General features: G+C 56.9%; 1 protein-coding gene across 1 annotated transcript in view; it reads left to right on the forward strand.

Moving 5' to 3' along the window:
* The first annotated feature begins 1,900 nt into the window (after window positions 1-1,900).
* Window positions 1,901-22,226, forward strand: part of SPTBN5 (spectrin beta, non-erythrocytic 5) — a 45,054-nt gene continuing 24,728 nt past the window's right edge. Inside the window, 23 exon segments of the mRNA XM_072962167.1 lie at window positions 1,901-2,023; window positions 2,071-2,140; window positions 2,451-2,623; window positions 2,866-3,033; window positions 5,715-5,831; window positions 7,911-8,068; window positions 8,599-8,827; window positions 9,677-10,308; window positions 11,307-11,445; window positions 11,557-11,789; window positions 12,047-12,200; window positions 12,289-12,489; window positions 12,570-12,776; window positions 15,417-15,617; window positions 16,325-16,477; window positions 17,338-17,468; window positions 17,664-17,903; window positions 18,196-18,483; window positions 19,532-19,775; window positions 19,927-20,066; window positions 20,266-20,365; window positions 21,113-21,283; window positions 21,777-21,941. Coding sequence (XP_072818268.1) covers window positions 1,901-2,023; window positions 2,071-2,140; window positions 2,451-2,623; window positions 2,866-3,033; window positions 5,715-5,831; window positions 7,911-8,068; window positions 8,599-8,827; window positions 9,677-10,308; window positions 11,307-11,445; window positions 11,557-11,789; window positions 12,047-12,200; window positions 12,289-12,489; window positions 12,570-12,776; window positions 15,417-15,617; window positions 16,325-16,477; window positions 17,338-17,468; window positions 17,664-17,903; window positions 18,196-18,483; window positions 19,532-19,775; window positions 19,927-20,066; window positions 20,266-20,365; window positions 21,113-21,283; window positions 21,777-21,941 — 4,437 coding nt within the window.

Below are 22,226 nucleotides of genomic sequence, written 5' to 3' on the forward strand. Positions count from 1 at the left end.
CTTGCCGCACCTCACAGGTGTGGACCACCCATAGTAGACATCTGGGGTTTCCTCCGGCACCATCCACCCTTCTGGTGATCTAGACCAGGAATGTCTTTTGCAGAACACTCCCCACTTTCCCACCCTCAGTCTGAGCCATGAGGTTTGGGGAGATAGACTCCACCCACTCTTTCCAGGATGGCTTCTGATTGGCTTGAGCCAGTTAGAGTAGTTCATCCCCCCCCTCACAGAAATTACTCAGCAATGGACTTTTGGCTATGAGAGCCAGGCCGCTCAGACTTCTGTTCCAACTCCTGGGAGATATGTTCTCTTTTTTCTGAACCATGCAGTGCAAAGAAGTGAGCCTATTGAGGCAACAATATAAATAACATTAAGAGAAGTGCCTAGAGGTGGTGGGGGAAAAGGAGTGAGGTTAGGCTGGCAGCAATCACCTTGTGGAGCCGTGGAGGATAAAGATGAAGGAGGCATTGAGAAAGGCAAAGGGAATCCAAGCCTGTGATGGCATCATTTCAGCTGCTGGATCAAACCTCACCTAAAGTCCTCCTCCTGCCAGACTTTTCCATTATGTGTGCCAAAATGTTCCCTTTATATTGTTTAAACCCGTTTGACTTGAGATTTCAGTTACTTGCAACACATATTCCAAAACTGTACTGACCAATAGGGGTTCTCATTTCAGCAGGGGCTGCAATTAGTCACTACAAAAGATGAGCCAGTCCTGGCAGCATGTGCAGTGGCTTTACTGCAGTTGATCTAGGGAGGAAGAAGAGCAGTTCCCCAGCACCACTCAACAACCTCAAATACAACCACTTCTGTTGAGATCTGTGTGCAAAGCGTCATGCAGCTCCATCCTCTCTGGTGGTCACATCACACGTGATGCCCTGGGCAAAGAGCACTGCACTTCTCACTTCCAGCCATGGCCGTGGTTCAGGGGTGATGGGTCTTGCCCAACTCTCGAGGGCAGGCTCTGGTCGCTGCCCCTCTTGCCAGCCTCGGCTGTCAGGGACACCTCCCTGAGAAGTGTTGCTGGGGCTGCCGAGTGGATGAACCCACAGACACACGTCCCAGCCCAGTGACAGTAACCCTGAGCTTAGTCAGGTTGTTCTGTGAAGCCACCTGAATTAAAACTCACTCTCCCTCTGGCATGTGCTCCAAGGTTGCAGGGAGGGAGAGAGAGGGGCCTGCTAGGTGCCCCCCACAGCCTCTGCCTCCAAGCCCTGGGCCCAGCCAGCCCTGAGGGAGCACAGGTGATTAGGCCTCGCTGTGGCCCTAAAGAGTGAACATTGTGTCTCTCATTCTGGAGGAGACTCTGTCATTTCCATGGACTCTGTAACTCCAGGTGACCCCTTTCCAGGAAGAGTCTCCTTCAGAAAGTGGCCCATGCATGAAGGCGCACCAGACATGAAGGCTAGGTTGGGTGCATCTCCATCAGGGCCTGGAAAGCCCAGCCCTGGTCCGATGGTTCCCTGGGTCTGTGGTGCGTCTCCCTGGAGAGGATGCAAAGGCTACAGCCCAGTGGGCTCACCGCCATTCCCACCCCTGTGGGGATTACAAAGAGGCCTTGCAGGGGTGCAGAAGGGCACCCCCAACCTAAGAAGTGGGTGCAGAAGCTCAGACCAGAGGCTCTACCCTGCAGTGCCTTGTACCCAGACTGCAGCGCCCCCATGGTGCTCCCACCCAGAGCCACGGGAGACCATCCCATGGGCCTCTGTGTCTGGGAACCAGGACCCCCACCTAATGCTAGGAGCACTTGCAGTGGAGGATGATGAAGGAGGAGACCCTGGAACATTGATCTGGAGCATTCTTGAGCCACCCTCTCCCAGTCTGGGCCACGCCTCATGGCAGGTGGGAGGACAATGCCGGCTGTGTGTCACCCCTGCCCTGCTGGCTCAGGAGGAGGGCCATGGCGCTGCCCCAGCTCCAGCCTCAGCCTCTCCTGATTTCTGTCCCTCCCCACCCAGCCCCTGCTATCTGCCATCTCCAACCATCCAGCCGGCTCTCCTCCCAGGGCCTGGACATCATCAAGGTAAGCAGTTTCCTCTTTTCCTTCCACCTGCCCTATTCATCCCAAAGAGCAGCAGCCAGATGCTGGGGTCCTGGGGAAACCTCTGGCAGCAGGAACTCTCAAAGAAGAATCCGGAAAGTGGGGTGGGACAAAAGGGGTCCTGGGCCATTCGAGTACAGGGCACCAGCCAGGAGCACCAGACCTTACCTGGCTAGGCTCCAGGCTGCAACCCCCCACCAAATGTGGGGACAGTCTGACAGGGAAGGGCCCATCACCCCCGGCAGAGACACGCCTCTCTCAGGGAGTCATCAGTATCTCCACTCCTCCCCCAACCTCCACGCCCCCAACATCAGCTTGGGAAATGTCTAGTGATCCCTCAACACCAAAGGGCTCCAGGTCTGATGGCTGGTCAGCCCCACAGGCCCCAGCAGTTCCTTGGGGGCTACAGGGTACCTGAAGCAGGCGGCCAGAGGCAGAGCCCTGGGGCGGCTCTCCCAGTCCAGTCCCACCATGGACTCTGCATATGAGATGGGCCACATTCGCAAGCTGCAGGCACGGCACATGCGGATGCAGGAGAAGACTTTCACCAAGTGGATCAACAATATCTTCCAGCATGGCCGGGTGAGTGTAGCTGGGCGTGCCTCCCAGCCCACCTCTGCCGTCCCCCCAGCTCCTTGGACAGTGGACACTGGGGCGCTGACTGTAAGGTCATCTGACTGAGGCCTCTTCTTTTGACCCCAAGGCACAGATGAGGCCAGTGGTCCTTCCTCAGAGCAGATGCTCTGGGCTGCACCACACAGGTCCTGGGACAGGGCAGACAGGTGAGGCTGGGCTGACCACAGGCCTGCCCCATCCCCTTCCAGGTGGGAATCAAGATCCAGAACCTGTTCACAGAGCTGGCCGATGGCACCCACCTGCTGCGGCTGCTGGAGCTCATCTCAGGGGAGGCCCTGCCACCCCCCAGCCGGGGCCGCATGCGTGTGCACTTCCTGGAGAACAGCAGCCGAGCTCTGGCCTTCCTCAGGGCCAAGGTGGGTCTGGGGAGAGGGTTTCTGGATGTGCTCTGAGGTGGGCAACACGGCCAGGCTGGACGACTAGATCATCTTTCCTGGGCTGGCCACAGAGCAGAGCAGAGGATCTGGGGCCAGAACCCAGGAAGAGCAGCTGGATTACACAGGTCCAGGAAGCAAAGCCCTTCCTTGCACAGTTCTCCCAGCCTAGGGAGCTCCCAACCGGTGGGAGCAGGAACGGCCATCTTCCCCAGTGGGTAGGCATGAATTAACTGTGATGAAGGAATCCCTGGAGCCCACGCTGAGAGAGTCAGTGTACTCTTAAACTTTTCTTTTCATAAATGAGGAAATTATTTACTGGGCAACACCCATGCTGGCCAGCAGATCGTGGATGTGGGACCATGGAAGGAGGCTGAGGGTTGGACACAGGGGACTGAGCCAGGCCGTGGAGGGAAGGGATGCAGGGTCTGCCTCAGAGAAGCTGGACCAGGTAGCAGGGAGGGGCCTCAGCAAACAGGAGGGACCCTGAGAGAAAGGACCAGGTGAAAGAAATAGTCATTTAAAGGCGACAAGATCTCCAGGGACACGGAGGGAACCTCATGGCCAGAGTCAGGGGGCAGTTCAGGGGTCATTTATATTGAGAATATAAATGAGAATTGGGAAGCCCAGGGGCCCCTGGCCTCAGGTGCTGAAGCATGAGGTGGCTGTCCCTGGAGACTGCGAAGTCCCAGCTGGAACCGGCTGGGCTGAGCCTGGGTGTGTGTACCCATCACTTATGTCCTGGAATGGAGGTCACAGTCAGCCCCCTGGGAGGCTGGCATGCTGGAAGGAGGCCAGGAAGGTGAGAAACCAAAGCAAGGGACAGGAGCACTGCAGTCCCCAGGCACATGGGAGAGTAGAAGGCTGCCAGCCACACAGAGGGACGGTGGCCTGTGAGCCAGCTACCTCCTCTCTGGAACCTGGGAAGGGTGAAGCCCCGTGGCCTTTGTCAGAAGCTCTGCAGCCCCCCTCAAGCTCAGAGAGACAGCATGTCACTGACACACAGCCTGTGACAGTGACAGCCTGTGACAGCGTCAGCCTTGTCTCTGCTCTACACATAAGGCAGCTGTGGTCAAACTGTGGCTCCCAGTACATAGTTAATAAGCAGCAGAATGCGGGATGCACTCATTTCTGGAGCCCTTGCCTTGTGCTCCGGGGCTGACGCCTGGTTTGGGGACCACAAGCACAAAGCCCAGACCTGAGTGCAAGGGGCCTGCGGTTTCAGGGAATATGGTTTATTTGAACCCAGATCAGCAGTGTGCTGGTAAATGTTTAACAACCAGTTATCTGGCCTTGAGGGTTTATCGGAAGGGGGTGGATAAAAGCCCTGGTTTGCAGCATTTGCTGATTTCTGCAGCCTTGGTACCCAACCAAGCCTTGGTACCCGACTTACTAAACACTGAAGTCGGGAAGATCAGCCCTCATGAGCTGATGTGAGCAGACTCCAACTCCAAGCTGAGGAGAAGGCAGAAAGGCTCGGGGTTGTTAGGGGAACAGGGCAGAGCATGGGAAGATCCTTTAGAGACAAGAGGATACAACAATGTGTCCCCAGGGGGAGTATCCAGAATGCAGCCCCTCCCACCAGTCTGGTGGTTGGCTGAAGCCAGCTCCCCACCAGGCCTTACGGAGGGTCTCTCCTCGGTGCGTGTGTGTCCGTTACCTGCTATATGCCAGACACGGTGTAGATACTTGGGAGACATCAGGGAACAAAACCAAGATCCCCACCGAGCAGGGCAAGGGGATCAAGCTTGTTACTTTAGGGAAGATGAATAGTCCTCAGGTTTTGATTTTTTAAAAGGGGCCAGGGTAGGCCTCACTGAGAAAGTAGTATTTCAGTCGAGACTTAAAGAAGAGAAGGTAGTAGTCATGGGGCTATCTGGGAGCTAATATTTTCAGACAGCAGGGGCAGCCAGTACAAAGGTCCCAAGGCCTGAGCTTAATCTCAAGAAACTGCAAGAATCTCATGAGCCTTGGCGCCGTGGGGTCCAGAAGAGGAGGATGGAGCCAGAGGGTGAGGGGGCCCAGGCCAAGTGTGGCTTTGATGTTTATTCTGTTCCTTTCTCCCCTGATTCAACCCTCCCTGTCCAAGTGGCAAGGTCTGGAGCAGCAGGTTCTCAACCTTAGTGCACGTAAGAACCACCAAGGTGTTTGCCCTGGGTGCAAATGCAAATTCCTGGGCCTTGGCCCGAGAGAGTCTGATTGGGTAGAGCTTGAGAATCTGAGTATTTCATAGGAAATGGAACATGGATGAAGAAGGCTGAGGTTCAAGTGTGAGCCTGAGAACCAAGCCCTCCCCCAGATGCCCCGGGAGGTGGAGGCAGACTGTTGGTGTTGTCTTTTGAGCTCATACATGGACTGTTGTAACTCCTCATTGATCTTGGCCTGGCTTTACACACATACAGGGAGGCCTCCCACTCTAGTGGTCCAGCCCAGTTCACCAGGTTGGGGCTTCACTCAGAGGGGCTTGGGGCCGAAGCCCCAACCACTTAGAAAGCCTTCGCTTGCTGGCCTTGTGCCTGCCTGCTTCTCCCTTGAGGACCTCCTGGAGCCAGACAGATTCTAGGAGCCTCCCATCCAAAAGTTGGCACCCTGGACCTCTGGTTTCTCTGAGTCTTCTCTGGTGCATGCCCTTCACAGCTGAGCCCAGCCAACTGTGCCCACAGGTGCCAATACCTCTCATTGGGCCAGAGAACATTGTGGATGGAGACCAGACACTCATCCTGGGACTCATCTGGGTCATCATCCTGCGTTTCCAGATTTCCCACATCTCCCTGGACAGGGTATGTCTCAGCCCCTAGTGCCCAGTTACCCAGCCCAGCCCAGCCCTGGCCTCACCTCAGGGCCCTGAGGGCAGAGCAGTTCCACCCAACTGTTAGGATCCCACAGCAGACCCTTGCCATCCACACAAGGACCATTCACTCTTCAACTGCAGGCAAAGAATTCAGAATATCAGAGAGACCGTAATATACTGAAGTGAGAACTAGATTCAGGGGCTTCAAACCTGATCTGAGACAAGTCATTCACTAGTGAGGGGGTCAAGATACCAGCCTAGCACCTTCCTTTCACCCCCAAATTTGTTCCCTGCTTGGCATTGAAGCCCTGTAACTTTCATTACCCTTTAATGTACCACTGGAGGAAATTAAACACAGAGGAACGCCCAGCCCTGGAGGTTTCCAAATCCCTAGTATTCTAAAGACCAAAGAGATGGTCCCCCATCTTCCTCCATTCTACCTCTTGTTTTCCCACAATTGGGTCAGAAAGAGTAAATGCATGAAGTCTTTACATTTATCAATTTTTATTGTTTCACGGTTTCCAAAACCCCATCAAAAACTCGATTCCAGTAGGTTAAGAAAGCCAACCTGGAGAATCCTAATGAAAAGAAGCCACAGATTTGGCTCAAATCCAGGAGGACTCTTGACACTCATGATGGGACTGTGAGCCCCAGGCAAGCAAGGGCCCTGCCTGTCTGCGTGCCCAGAGCCTAGCACCTGTGTGGCGAATGAACGGGTGGGTGAATTTCTCACTGACCTCAAGCCCTTCCAGGAAGCTCTGCTCCCCTACCCAGTCCCCTCAGACAGTTCCAGGTGCCGCTGCTGCCCTCTCCCTTGGGAGTAGCAGGTCCACATCATCCCCTGATAGGCCACCAACCACCCAGCTGGCTCTGCTTGCCCTCAGCCTGCTCAGGCCCTGCTCCCTGCCAAACTCAGGTGTATCTGGGACCAGGCTGACCCTGCTCCTTCACATGCTTGTCCCCAGAATCTCTCCTGGTTCTTGTCCGCCAGCCTAGCGCAGTGCTCAGGGTGTCTGGGCCAGCCTGGTTGTGGCAGAGCCAGGCTCCAGGCCGGGGCCCTTTCCCCCTCCCCATCCCCTGCGCTGCCACCCAGCTGTCCTTCCTCCCCAGGCTGCGGGGGGGCCCCAAGGGCAGGGAAGGAAATGCAGCCCGCTGTGCTTTGACATTCTAAGTTTATAAACAGGAATTAGCAGAGGGGAGAAAGGAGATGAGGACTCTGTGCCGTGTGATTGGTGAGGAAGGAGTGGACAGAAGGAGAGAACCACTGAGGACCACAGGGATGAGGAATGGAAGGCTGGGAGGCAGGGAAAGAAGTAGAAGCCGGGAAGGGGGAGGGGAAGAAGCCCTGAGTGGAAGAGGGGTGGGGAGGGGGTGGGTGGGCAGACGCAGAATAAAGGAAATTATCAACCAGAGGAATATGCGGGTGGGAGGGGATTGAAACCAAATAAAGATGTTCATTTTCCAGCCCTAAGAAGCAGCCCAGCCTGAGACATTGAGGGGACAGACAGGCGGGCTCTCTGTCAGACATTTCTGGGTCAAGAGAATCCCTCCCCTATGAGCTGGGGAACCCAGGGCAGTGTCCCAATCTCTCTTACTGCACCTCATGGTGCCGTCCTTAGCAAGTAAATACTAACAGTGCCTCCCTCAGAGGGCTGTGAGGGCGAAAAGCCACTTGTGTGTGCCTGGTGCCTGGCTGGCAGGAAGCCTGCCATGACGAGCCCAGCCTCAATTCCATGCAGCCAAGGGTCGGTGAGCACGGTGCCCAGGGCATCAGAAGGGCCAGAGAAACAAGAGCTACTGCTGCTGTTGTCACCAGTTGTGACTCAAAGCCAGCTGCTCAGAGGCGACAGCTTTCAAGCACCTTGCTTCTTTGAAAGGAGTCTTTCTGTCTCACCCTTTATCCCTGCCCACCCTAAGTGAAAGCAAGTACAATTAGATGCTACGAAGAGAGCGCAGTCCATACCGCCTCCAGGTAGGGGGAGCAGGATCCCAACCGTGGCCAGCCTGCCTCTCCTGCAGGCTCTGCTCTCCCATACCTGCATGGTGACCTGCTGCCCTGTCCTTCCAGGAGGAGTTTGGGGCCAGCGCAGCCCTCCTGTCCGCCAAGGAAGCCCTGCTGGTCTGGTGCCAGCGGAAGACGGCCGGCTATGCCTACGTCAACATCACCGACTTTTCCCGAAGCTGGAGTGATGGGCTCGGCTTCAGTGCCCTCATCCATGCCCACAGGTGCATTGCGGGGGGGACCCAGCACCCTCCTCAGACTCCTTCCCAGAGGCCTCCCTCCACTGAGCAAATTGCTCCAGGACTTGGGTCCTCAACCTGCCCATCCTTCCACGTCCCTCTGGCTCCTGTGCTAGGCACAGAGGTAGAGATGGCTGACAGCTGAGGCCCTGGTCTTTGCTACCTCTCCCCGCTCCATGGAATTGGCCAGGTTTGCCTTTAATCTCTGCCTTCCTCCACCCTCTGTGACCCTGATTCCATTTTCATTCCTCTCCCTATCAAGTACTTGACCTTTTGGAGTTTCTCCCCCTACCCAGGAGCCTGGCTCCTGAGCAAAATTAACCCTCCCCTCTCTATCCAAGCCCTATTCCTTCAGCTGTGGTCTCAAATAATCATCAGGGGAAACTGATGCACATCAGTTGTGATGTATAATGATCAGTTGTGATCAGTAAGAGCTGGTTTGCCTTTTTAACAAGTCCACTTAAACCCAAGCAATCAATTACTCCGGTGAAGAGCCCTGCCTGCTCTCCGCCCAGGCCAGACCTGCTTGACTACAGCTCCCTGCGACCCGACCGCCCACTGCACAACCTCCACTGTGCTTTCTGCGTGGCTGAGCAGGAGCTGGGCATCGCTCAGCTGCTGGACCCCGAGGACGTGGCGGCCCTGCAGCCTGATGAGCGCTCCATCATGACTTACGTCTCCCTCTACTACCACCACTTCTCACGCCTGCATCAGGAGCAGACTGTCCAGAGGAGACTCTCAAAGGTTGGTGACAAAGGGAAGGTGGCACTGAGGAGAGGTGGGGCGAAAGTGGGCTACGGAGTCAGACACACCTGGGTTTGAAGGCTGCCTCTGCCCCTTCCTAGCTGCCTAGTAGCCTTGGCCGTGTCACCTAACTTTACTGCACCCCATCTGTGAAAAGGAGACGCCACCACCTGGGTAATAGATAATTAATCTTGGGTAACAGAAGGCTGCTCTGAGTGTTCACGGGAGCATGAGCACAGTGCCTGTCACACAGGGCTGCCGGGGGAGCCGCACCTCTTCCTGCCCCCGGCCCCGCCCCCTCTGCTCCTAGGCTGTTGAGCTCCTAATGGGATTAAAAGGCTTAGAGAGCTGGCATCTGCAAGGACAAGCACAGAGCAGCTCCGCCGGCTGAGTCCATGTTTTTGGGGGGCTTTCTTACCCTCTGGGCACGATGGCAGAGGCTGAGGCCTGGGAGGGCTGTTCTCAGGGTGGGTGTCTCAGCTGGGCCTGGGAGAGGGGATCCAGGCCAAGGGCTCTGAGCTGCTTTAGGGGTGTGGGGGCCTCAGGGAAGGGGGAAAAGGCTCAGAAGAAGGATAGCACCCCTAGAGTTGAGGCCAAATGAGGTTAGATAATATGGAGGCAGACAGGATGGAAGCCCCACACTCCAAGTTCTGAGTGTGGAATGGAGGCAGACCTGCTTCTCTGGGGGCAGGGAGGACCCTCCCTTTAGTGCATCCTCAGCTGAGGGAAGCTGCTGCCCCCCTGGACAAGCCTGGCTGGCACTCAGCACCCCAGAGGGGAGGGCTTCCAGGGCCTGGATTCCAGGGCCTGTCCTGAGGTGCCGCCCTGACCCCTTCTCATCCCCTCCAGATCCTGCTTCAGCTCCAGGAGACAGAAGCTCTGCAGACCCAGTACGAGCAGCTGGTGGCCGACCTGCTTTGCTGGATTGCGGAGAAGCAGGTGCAGCTGGAGGCGCGGGATTTCCCAGACACCCTGCTGGCCATGCGCCAGCTACTGGTGGCCTTTGCCACCTTCCGCACCCAGGAGAAGCCACCACGGCTGCAGCAGCGAGGGGCCACAGAGGCCCTGCTCTTCCGGCTGCAGACAGCACTCCGAGCCCAGAACCGCAGGCCCTTTCTGCCTCACGAGGGCCTGGGCCCTGCGGAGCTGTCCCAGCGCTGGGCATGCCTGGAGCGGGCAGAGGCCTCAAGGAGCCAGGCCCTGCAGCAGAGGCTCCTGCAACTAGAGCGGTTGGAAACCCTAGCCCGGCGCTTCCAGCGTAAGGCAGCCCTCCGGGAGAGCTTTCTGGCAGACACAGAGCAGGTGCTGGACCAGGCCACAGCCCCGCCAGCCAGCCCGGCCACAATGGAAGTGGCCGCCCAGAGGCTGGGCATGCTGGAGGCCAGCATCCTGCCCCAGGAGGGGCGCTTCCAGGCCCTGGCCGAAGTTGCGCATATCCTCCAGCAGGAGCACTACCACGGCTGGGCAGATGTGGCCTGCAGGTGAGCCCCGAACACATGAACCGTCTTCAAAACAGACTAGAGCCTTACTACCATACCCCTGTCTTTACATTTGCCCATTTCTGGCCACAGAGGAGGGAGTGACTTATGGGTTCAAGGCTCCCTTTAAAAAAAAAAAATCTAGCTCCCACTGATGCCTGAAATACTACCATCCATAATGGATCCCTTTTGGTAAAGCACTGTCCTTTCTAGAGAGCCTCTTATTAATTCATTTACTAAACAAGCATTTATGGAGTGCCTACTATGTCCCAAGTACTGTTCTAGGTGATGGAAATTTAGCAGTGAAGAGGACAAACAAAAATCCCTCCCCTCAAAGAGCTTACATACTACTAAGGAGAACAGAAAAATACATAACATGTGAGATAGTGGTTTTAAAAAATAATAAAGCAGAAGAGGGGATATGGGGTGCCAAGGTGGGGGGAGGAGGTTAGATTGGGTGGTCAGAGAAGGTTCACTTTTGAGCAAAGACCAGAAAGAAGTGAGAAGAAGCCATACAAACAGGGGGACAGACTCTACTAGGAAGAGGGAACGGCTAGCTCAGTGTCCTAAGGTGGGCACATGCCTGGCATGTTTGAAAAACAGCACAGACGCCAGTGTTGGCCAAGTGAACAAGTTGGAGTTGATGTCAGGGAGATGTGGAGGTGAGGGGTGTGGGCAGAGATAGTGCTGGGCCCTGCAGGGCACAGCAAAGATAGGAAATCACAGCAGGGCTGGAGCAGAGGAGTGACACAATCTAACTTTTGTCTTACAATGATCACTCTGGATGTCTGGACCTCCCAGGCCCTCCTTCCAGATTCTCTGCCTTTGTCTAAATCCTGGGGACACTACCCCAACTGCCCCAGGCTAGGATGCTCACAGCCCCAGCCACAGAACTCAGGCCCCTCCAGCATAGCCAAGACCCACCACCACCAACTATGCACCCCGAGGTATCTTCCATGCCCCAGTCCTGTGGACATCACCCTCATTCTCGTGTCCCCCAGGCAACTGGAGATCACTCAGCGCTGGGAGAGGCTGCTTCAGCGTCTCCAAGGACAGAGGAAGCAGATGGCAGGCATGCAGGCTGTGCTGAGCCTGCTGCAGGAGGTAGAAACTGCCTCCAACCAGCTCAATGAGCTGCAGGTGGGCTCCGGACCAGCCAACACCTGGGAAACAGCAGGATGTGCCAGCCCTAGCACTCACGGGGACCCAGCACTCTGGGACTTTAATAACCCCTCGTCCATCCCTGGCCAGGTGCTGGCCAGCTCCACGGCCAGTGGACAGCAGCTGGCAGAGGTAGTGGAGCTTCTGCAGAGGCATGACCTGCTGGAGGCCCAGCTCTCAGCCCATGGAGCCCATGTGAGCCATCTTGCCCACCAGACAACAGAGATGGACTCTTCCCCAGGCACTAGTGTGGAGGTGCTGCAGGCCAAGGCCAGGGCACTGGCCCAGCTCCACCAGAGCCTGGTGTCTCTTGCCAGGTCCCGGTAAGAGCTCCCCCGAACTCCCCTAACTTCTCCAGAACTTTTGTGTAACCCAAATTACCTCTCACCCAGGATAAAATACTGCTACTTGCGACTTCCTCTATGCTGACCCTCACCCCTCAAGGCCTCTGTCTCCTCTGTTGAGTCATCCAAGGAAAAGAAAACTCCTGTCTAAGGAGGAGTATCTAAGCCTGGTGGGGAACCCCCTCCCCAAGCCCCATGACTCCCCCAGCCCCTCAATGGCCCTTACTGTCCCTCAGGAGGGCCTTGCTGGAGCAGACTCTGCAGAGGACAGAGCTCCTGCACGACTGTGAGGAGGAGGAAGCCTGGTTGAGGGAGTGCAGACAGCTGATGGAGGGTGCAGCCCTGGGCAAGGATCTCAGCCAGATCTCAGCGGCTCTGCAGAAACACAAGGTACCTGCTACCCTGCGCCCTGTCAGTTCCCCCCTCCCTGCCCTCCCACCCTTCTTCTCAGCTAGCTCCTTATTCTGCGCTCCTCCAGGCCCTGGAAGCTGAGCTCTGCCACCACCAGGCCTTGTGCGCTGATCTCCTGCAGAGGGGACGGGACCTGAGCGCGCGTGGGCCCCCAACGCGGCCGGATCCCCGGGAGCGGGCCGAGGCGGTGCACGGCGCGTGGCAGCGGCTCCAGGCCCTGGCGGCGGGGCGGGGCGCGCGGCTGCAGGCAGCGCTGCTTGTCCAGCAGGTAGCGGAGCGGGCGGGCAGCGGGCGGCCGGGCGTGGAGTGCGAGGTGGGCCTGTGCCCAGCCTGCCCTCCTCCCCGCAGTACTTCGCCGACGTGTCAGAGGCGGCCTCGTGGCTCCGGGAGCGGCGGTTGACGCTGGAGAGCTCGTCTTTTGGGCAGGACCAGGCGGCCGCCGAGGCCTTGCTGCGGCGCCATCTGCGGCTGGAGCGCTCCGTGCGGGCCTTCGGGGCCGAGCTGCGGCGACTGGACGAGCAGGCGCGGGCGGCAGCGACCCGGGCGTCACTCCTGGTGCGTGGGGACCAACTGGGCAGGGACCCAGACCCACAGGCTTCTGATACCAAATGCACGTGCTGTGCCCTTTGTCCCTCAGTCACACAGAGGGTGAAAATGGGAGGGCTTTTGTGGCCCCTGAACCAGAAATTGCGGGCTTTCTCTGGGCTTAGGGGTGCACATCCCTCCTCAGCAGCATCTCCCCTGCCACCCACCTCCCCCAACCCTGCCTAGAGTTAGTGGAGTCCTGTATGCCCATGACTGGAGGCCATCCAAGTGTAGTTTGGTGTTACTCACTTCGTCCACCAGTTTCCAGGCACTGATCAGTTTCCTCCAGGAGTGTCCCTTTACTGTCTCCACCAGGCCTAAGACTGACCCTTCACCTGCAGCCCTGTTGAGCTCTCTCTCCTGACTTGGCCCTTGTAGGCTTTGGGTGGCTTAATCACTACAGCAGACTGCTTTCTGAACCCCACCTCTGCAGTTCATTAAGCCTCCAGTCTAAAAAAACATACCTACCTGGTGGGCAGGTTGATCCAGCCCTATGAGGGTTTATGCTTATCTTTCAAGAAGCATATATGTAGCTCAAGATGTGTAAATCATGGCCCTCAGACCCTGTGCTCTCATTTGGCCCCTTTACTCATCCTAAGGAAGCACCATGTCCCACACACCCTCCCTCTGCCCAGCCATGTCCCATGCACCCGCAGAGCTGCAGCTCAAGTCCTCGTATCTTAGGACGGGGCCTGGTGGCTAGTCGGCAGCTGACTGGGGTTCTGGTCCTGGTCCTGACTACCAGGACAAGACTACCAGGTCCGAAAGGTCTCTGACTCTAAGTTAGCTGAGGTTGAGCTAACCCTTTTCCTTTGCGTTTATTTATTCCCTGGAGCACACAATTAACAATTTTTGAAAATAGATTCACAGTGTGTTAGTAGTAGTCTGGTCCAGCCCCCTCACTTTACAGATGAGGTAACCACGTTCCACAGAGACCAAATTCCTGCCCTAAGACCTGCTGGAGAGGCCTCCCAACTCCTGGTCCAGGGCTGTTTCCACCTTATCCCTCACTGTGTAGCTACGATGTTTAGCTCCTAGGCCTTGCATTATACTAATGCATATTGCTTTTGGTATTGCCTTCCTCCTGTTCTGTGTGGCCTGCTTCTCCAATTTGAGTTAATTTTTCAAATGAATGAATGCAAGGAACCTTATCCTTCTTTTGTGTCCTCACCTGCCCAGCCCTCTTGGCATTGATAGAGGGGTTACTCCTTGTCCCTGGTATTTTCAGACCCTTGCTTTGCCCAGTAATGCTGGGGGGTTGGTGCAGAGATGCCCTCTCTGCTGGGAGTAGGCGCCACTTTGGCAGCTAAGCAGAGCTTTCCCTCCTCCATACAGAGGGAGCCCCCAGAAGGCTGGAGCAGAGTTGACGGGCATGCGACCAGGAGACCCCAGGTTGGAACCCACATTTTGGCAGTGCCGGGCAGCCAGCACCAGGCAGAGTGCCCTCAGGACGAGATGAGCTTCATCTGCAGAGGTACAAGGCCAAGACCCCATGTGGGAACCTTAACAGAGCTTCATAAATTTATTCCTTTGGTTCTCTGTGGCATCTCTGAGGACTGAAGGGAGGAAGTTAAGGAAAGACCACTTGGAGCTCAGCAGAAAGATGTGGAGCTGCCTGAAATTCTGAGTCTTCCTTTTTTTTCCCCCTTTCCAGTCTCTTTTGGGGGGGATCGGGGGGAGGTAATTAGGTTTATTTATTTATTTTTGGAGGAGGGACTGGGGATTGAACCCAGGACCTTGTGCATGCTAAGCATGTGATCTACCACTGAGCTATAGCCTCCCACCAAAGAGGGAGGAATGGATCTGAACAACTCTTTTTTCCCCCATTTCCAGTCTTTCTCTGTGCCTATTCCTTTTCTTCAGTCCCCTCAAGCTGCCAGAGGCCCAGAGGGATGGAGGCAAGATGCTCATCCTCCCCCCTCAGAAGAGCCAGCCTGTTGCTTCCCCTACCCATTTCTGCCCCAGCTCCTGCCACCATAACCACTTTGCCTCCCACTCTGCAAATGCTACTCCCCCAGCAGGGCTCACTGAGGCCTACCTTGTCCTTGAAATCTTTCCCAGCAGCCCCAGACTGTTCCAGTCATCCCCTCCGCCCGCCCCCAGACACCCCCATAGTATTTATTTCACACAACGCACATTCAGCTTATCTCTGCACAGTCCTGGAAGTATCCCTCTGGCTCCGAGTCTGTGGGCTTGCAAGCCTGAGAAGATTGTAAGCCCCTGGACAGGAAGCCCTGCCCCTCATCCTCTTCTAGCCCCCAGGGCTCCTGGCACAGGGCTAAGTAATAAATAATCCCCCCACCCATCCCCACTGGTCAGCTCCCAAATCAAGCAGAGGAGCAGGACCAGCACGGCCCTTAGAACCTGTGCTCCCGCAGGGGCGCGCTTCACCCAGCTCCCGGGAGAGGCCCTGCAGCCCCTGCACCACATGGGCCCCGACACCTGGGAACTGAAGGACTGGAAGGGCTGCCAGGCCGCGGTGCCCATCGGCCCCATCATGGAACAGAAGTCCCAGGTACCGCCACTGCCTCCCCACCCCCACCAAGCCTTCTGCTGCTTGCCAGGAGTCCCCTCCAGACACACTGCCCTCTATCTACCCTGTCGGCACAGGTGGTGTCTGCCCCGAGCTCTCCAAGGGAAGGCCCAAGAAACCCAGTGGCCTGGCATGAGGTTTCCTGCTACTCTGGCCCCCGGGGCAACCAGGAGATGGTCCTCACAGATGAGCCTGACCCAGACTTTGACCCTAACGCCATCCTCCAGACACAGGACCGCTTGAGCCAGGACTATGAGGGCCTACGGGCTCTGGCAGAGGTAATGCTCCTTGTTCAAGAAATGTTCACGTTGCCACTCCTCTGTACGAGACCCTGAGCTGTGAGCCCAGGGACGGAGCAGTGACTGGCCGTGCGCCCCGCCCTTGGGAGTTTATATCATGGCAGAGAAGACGTGAAACAACTTGTTAGATGGATGGGGGTGTGATGGGAGCGTGAGAGGGCAGCCCAGGTTAGGCTGGGGTGTGGGGGTAGGTGTCTCTGAGAGAAGGACATTTAGGCTGAGACTTGAACAGTGAGAAGCTGGGAGCAGATGGAGCTAGGGGGAGGGCAGGGGGAGAGAGCGGGGAGGAGTGTTCTAGGCAGGACCTGTGCAAAGGCAGGAAAGAGGAGTGAGGGCCAGGGTGCTTGGGGCATAGCAGTAAGGCCAGAGAGTAGCAAGTAAGTGGCTAGAGGAGAGCCCGAGAGGAGCAGGGCCGGTGAGCGGGTCCAGGTCCTGTGGGAGAAGCATGGCTTGTTCCTGAGAGCCAAAGGGCATGAGCAGGACAAGATCTAAAGAGCATACTCTGCCGGGGGCCCTCTGCCCTATGCCAGCTCCTTGCCCTGGACCTCTGACAGAGGGCACAGACCCAGCAGGGGTACAGGGACCATTTCTGTCCCGGCTCTGGGCTCTGCTGGCATGGGGGGTGATAGTGACCTCCTCTGAGCACCCGGTGATGGGCACTGACCTCTGGGCTGGCCTCTTCTCAGCACCACAGGGCCCGGTTGGAGGAGGTGGTGGCCCTGTTTGGCTTCTATGGCTCATGTGGGGAGCTGCAGTCCTGGCTGGAAACCCAGACAGCCCAATTCCGAACACTGCAACCCCAGGCCGACAACTTAGAGGTCATGCAGCTCAAGTATGAGGTACAGTCCCCTTGGAGCCCAAGGGGAGCCTTAGCTGCTTGGCCCCACTGCCCCTCCATATTCCTGTCCTCCCCCTCCCCACCTTGCCTCTGCCTCCCTGCTATTCACTCCTTGCCTCAGGGCTCTGGGTTAGATGTGGTCCTGGCAGGGAGGGAGCTGGCCTTGAATTTTTCTTAATTGATGTATCTTTGGCACACAATATTATATTATTTCAGATGAGCAACATAATAATTAAATGTTTGTATATATTGGAAAATGATCACAACAATAAATCTAGTTAATATCCATCACCATATATACATAGTTATGGAGTTCTTCCCTAGTGATAAGAACTTTTAAGATTTACTCTTTTAGCAATGTTCAAATATGCAATACAGTATTCTTAACTATAGTTGCCATGCTGTACATTACATCCCCATGACTTATTTATTTTATGACTGTAAATTTGTACCTTTCAAACTCTCTTCACCCATTTCACCCTCTCTCCACTCTTCTCCTCTGGCAACCACCAGTCTGTTCTCTGAATCTATAAGCTTGTTTTTTGTTATTGTTGTTTTGGTTTGGTTTGGGTTTTTTTTTTTTTTTTAAGATTTCACATGTAAGGAAGATCATATGGTATTTGTCTTTCTCCATCTGACCTGTTTCACTTAACATAATGCCGTCAAGTTCTAGCCACATTGTCCCTGACCTTGAATTTTTAAAGGATCCTCCTAGGCCTTTAAGGATGCAGATCACTGTCCTTTCGGAGGAATGCAGCTCAAACATCTCTGTAGCAGAGCATATCTGAAGTCATTCCTAGTCTTAAGGGAAGTGTGGAAAGAGAAAAAGCCCCCTCAAGGCCTGGAACCTCCTTTCCCCAGAACTTCCTCACTACCCTGGCTGTGGGAAGAGGCCTCTGGGCTGAGGTTAGCAACTCCGCTGAGCAGCTGAAGCAGAGATGTCCTGGAGATTCCCCCCAAATCCAGCAAAAGCAAGAGGAACTGAGCCAAAGGTGAGGATAAGAGGGGAAGGCTGGATGCAGTGCCTGGGCCTGAATGTCTGCTCGCCTGACTCCCGGACGTGTCAGAGACAGAGGGCGTGGGGACAGCCAGCCTGGCAGCCTCTGTCATGTGAGCCTTTGGCCAAGGCCCCAGGATGGATGGGGAGGTGCCCCTGGGATGGAGACATCCCTGTTCCCTCTGCCCAGGTGGGAGCAGCTGGAGGCCCTGAAGAAAGAAAAGGAAACACAGCTGGCATGCACCATGCACATGTGCAGTTTTCTGCAGGAGTGTGGATCCACACGGGTCCAGCTGCAAGACATGATGCTCCAGCTAAAAGCCCTGGAGCTGGGGCACTTAGAGGACAGCCACCACATCCTGCAAGTGGACCGGCAGAAGATGCTAGCGCTGGAGAGAGGCATTCACTATCTGCAAAGGGCAGCGATCAAGTACGGCCTGGGTTTGGCACAGTGAAGGCCTGAGCAGGGTTATGGGATGAGGAAGAGGGCAGAAACTGGGGTGGGGAGGACGGGCAGGATGTGCTGTCCGAAGGGCAGGGACACAGGTTGGGGAACCACGTGAGGAAATGCTCATGGTGCAGGGGAGAGCCACACATGCTTGCTGCCCCTGGGTCGAGGGTGAGGAGGGGTTCAGAGTTGCCACCACTTTCCCTGGGGAACACAGCCCTGGGCTCTGGGTCCAGGGCGGTGCACTGACTGGGCGGTGGGCTTTGTCTCCCAGAGTCAAGGAGTTGGGCCCCACAGAGAGCCAGTCCCTAGAGGGACAGGTGGAGACGCTGCAGGGGCTGCTGGAGCAAGTGCAGCAGCAAGTGGCCCAACGGGCCCGGGCCCAGGCCGAGGCGCAGGCCCGCCAGACCTTCCTGCAGGACAGCCGGCGACTGCTGCTGTGGGCAGACAGCGTCCGGGCTCGGCTGCTCAGCGAGGAGGATGCAGCGGACGTGGCCTCAGCCCAGCGGCTGCTGGGGGAGCACCGAGACCTGCTGGAGGAGATCCACCTGCTGCAGGAGAGGTCAGGACAGGAGGGGTAGACAGGGCACACTTCAGGCTGGCCACGGCCTGTGGGGACGGGGCACCAGAAAGGGAGAGGCATGAAGCAGCTTGTACCCAGGGGAGTGGCCCAGGCTTGTGTCTGGCATGGTGCTTAAGGCAGGTTTACAAAGAGTAGGGTCTAACCAAGGACTTGTCAGACATCCTACATACTTTGGGGAGGGACCCAGAGCAGAATCTGAGCTTCCTAGAAGGTTCTGTCCAGTCCAGGCCTGACCACACCCCATCCAGGTGGGCCTGATGTATTGCTTTGCCAGGGAGGCCTAGCCTCCACACCTATTATGAGTAATGAGGACCCCACTGGCCCCTGGAGTCAAATGGCTCAGGGTCCCCCTGGGACACCTAGCTCCTCGGCATGGCGATGCCACCTCATTTCCTGCAGGGGTGATGGTTCAGGCCTGTCAGGCAGGCAGGGCCACTGCAAACAGTCTGCAGGCTGTGCCTCACGTGAAGGAGCCTGACAGGTGGCCAAGCAGGCACTGAAATACAGCCCAGCCCCTGCTCGCTAGACTCTACTACCCACTTCAGGGCTGCATCAGCTCAGGGAAGGGGAGCCTTTTCCTAATTCACACAAAGGTGTCACCTGTTCCCAAGCAGTGAGCCTATGGGCTGCACCCAGCAGAGAGGGGCACCTTTCCTAATTGCTCCAGGCTCCATTGGGCCCTGCAGTCAGGCAGGGAAGTGGTTTGAGTGATTTTTTTTCTGGTTTGTGCTGCCCCAACGTATCCACTTGCCTGGACATCACCATGAGCATGGCCAACTGGAGCAAAGGTGTGACACGGCAGGGAGCATGGGAACTAGTGAGTCCCAGTGCCGTGCCAGGCTTATTACATTTGATGTCTCACTAGAGGGCAGGGCACCGCTGTCTTACGGGGCATGTGAAGCTCCTGGGCTAACCAGTTACCCTCACATCAGAACTTGAAGATGAAAGAATGTGGAGGCAAGCGGGGAGGAAGGTTGGCCAGAGGAGCAGATAGAGTTTGACCATCTCTGCCTGTTGTCCTGGACAGGCTGCAGCAGCTGGAGGCTCAGGGCCAACGCATGGCAGCCTCGGACTCCGCAGACTCCCGAGAGGTAGCCAGTGCTCTGAGGCTCCTGGGCCAGCAAGGCCGGGGGTTGAAGGCTGCCTGGGAGCAGAGACAGCAGCAGCTGCACGAGGGGCTGGAGTTGCAGAGGTTTGGTCGAGAAGTAGATGGTTTCATTGCCACCTGTGCCAACCATGAGGCCAACTTCCTACAGCTGGACAGCCTTGGGGTACGGAGTTGGGAGTGTGCAGCTGGGGTGCTACTTCCCCAGGAAGTAGGAGCTTAGAAGCCAGTCTGGGAGGGAGGCCTCTGGATTGGCAGTGGGTGAGATGGTGCTGACGCCATTCGCCGGGCCATGACCTCAGTCTCTGCATCCCCAGGAGGACGTAGGGGAGGCCCAGAGCCTGTTGCAGCGGCACCAGGAGTTTGGACAGCTCCTGGGTGCCCTTGGCCTTCGGGCAGAGGATCTACAGGCACGGGGCAAGAAGCTGGCTCAGAGACAACACCCTGCTGTTCACAAGTGAGCCTGGGCCTGTCTGGGCCGCACCTGCATGCCCCAGGTTTCTTAGCATACCCAGCCTGTTGCCCTGAGGCTGAGAGAGTGTGCAGGGAGTGGGGGCACAGTGGGGCACCCTGAGCTTCAGTGGGCCCCACCTTTAGGGTGGGCCTCAGCTGGAGTGGAGCCTCCCCATACCCTCCCCTACTCCGCTGCCCTCCAGGGTCAGAGAGCAGCTGCGGAGCATCCAGGTGCAGTGGATCAGGGTCCAGGAGCGGAGCGAGCAGAGGAGGAGGCAGCTGCTGGCTTCCCTCCAGCTCCAGGTGAGGGGCCGGCCCTGGTGCCTGAGGCCTCCCCAGGGGCAAAGGCTGAGTCCTCTGCCACACTAACAACTGTGTGCTATGCGGAGCACTTTACAGTTGACAGAGCACTTCCTCACACGTTAATGTCACTGACCCTCCCATCACCTCTTGTGAGACAGGCATTATGGCTCTAATGTTTCCAGATGAAGAAAACTGAGGCTGAGGCCACACCGCTCGGAGGCAGGACTGGGCACAAAGCCTAGGCTTCTTGAATAACCCCTCACCCTCCCTCATCCAATGCTCCCCGCCCCCATGTGTCCCCATTCTGGCCACACTCCAGGCTCTTGCATGGGCCATGGGCTCCAGCTGTAGACTTCAGCTTTGTCAGATATTTATTCTGCCCACATGGGGGCTCAGAGCTGAGCCAGTCCACAGGCCTCCTGGAGCCTAAGCCTGTCTGGAGGCAGAGGGCCGTATGTGATCTGATGCACCTTGAACGGTGGGGACCTGGCCAGGCGCTCCTTCTCTCTGGGCACAGGGTGCCGTGGGGCCGGACCCTGATTCTCCAGGCCTCTTGAGCTGTTTTCCTTGAGATATTTTTCTCCCCATCTCGGTTTCCCTGACCCCAGGCCTAGACTCTCTTATACCCCTGGATAGACTCCTCATCCTGCTCTTCCCCTGGGGGCCCTGAAACCCCTTCCCCAGAGGACCTCATACCTGTCTTCGTCCCCACTCTGTGACACCCACTCTCTCCCTATTCTGGGGCAGGAATGGAAGCAGGACATGGCGGAGCTGATGCTATGGTTGGAGGAGAAGGGGTTGATGGTGGTGGACAAGTGCTCCCAAGACCCTGGCAACATCCTGTGGAAACTCAAGTGGCACGAAGCAGTTGAGCGCGAGCTGCGGGCCACCCGTGGGCACGTGGAGGGCCTGCAGCAGGTGTGGGACACTGGGCACAGGGTACAGGGCCTACTTGGCTTCACATCTCCAGCTTCACAGCATGTTTTCATGGAACACACTCCCTGAAGGAAGAATCAACCTCACTTACCATGAAATTATGATCCCCTAGCTTTGCCCTTCGCTCAGCAGGCACCCTTGGTCTTGGTACCCAAACTGGCCCAGAAAGTTGCCATCCTCATTTCCCTTCAACTCTCCGAGGCAGCCCCAGAACCTGCCGCCTCCACCTGAGCACAGCCCTTCCCACCAGCAATCTGGTGCCTGCTCCCCCCGCACTATTTGTGGGCATCAGAGAAAAGCCCTCCCACCTCTGCCCACAGATCTGGGGCCACACAAACAGCCCGAGCCCTTGAGGCCTGTGAGGTGCAGCTTACAGCCACCCCCACTTCCCTACCCCGCCCAGGCCCAGCCCACCACTGCCACTCCGGGTACCTGCAGCTCAACAGGATACCCGGGGCCTCTGTGTCCACTGCAGGTTGGGAGAGGGCTGTTGAGCAGCTGGCCCCATGCCCAGGAGGACGTGCAGGTGGCGCTCCAGGGCCTGAGTGGCAAGTGGGAAGAGTTGCACCGCAAAGTGGCGGAGCTTGGGAAGCAGCTCCGGCGGGCTCTGCGACAGGACCAGCTCCTGGGGCTGCTACAGGTCGGCCGAAGAGAAGGGTAGAGCACGGGAAGGGAGGGAGACTGAGGCTGGGGTGGGCTGGGAACAGACAGGACAGGAAGGGGAGAGGAGGAGTCTGGGTGGTCTGCTGACTCAAGCGGCCCTGGGAAGTCCTGCAGCTTTGGTGGCCTCTGGCCTCCGGCTCGTTAAGCCTGGCTTTAACCATCATTGGCCAATCCAGGTTGTCTCCTGTGTGCCCGTGTGTGGTCAGCACAACTTGAGTCCCCCAGAGAGGAAGAAGTGTAAGGGGTCGGGGGTATTCATGAG

Source organism: Vicugna pacos, chromosome 6, assembly GCF_048564905.1.
Source record: "Vicugna pacos chromosome 6, VicPac4, whole genome shotgun sequence".
Taxonomy (NCBI): domain Eukaryota; kingdom Metazoa; phylum Chordata; class Mammalia; order Artiodactyla; family Camelidae; genus Vicugna; species Vicugna pacos.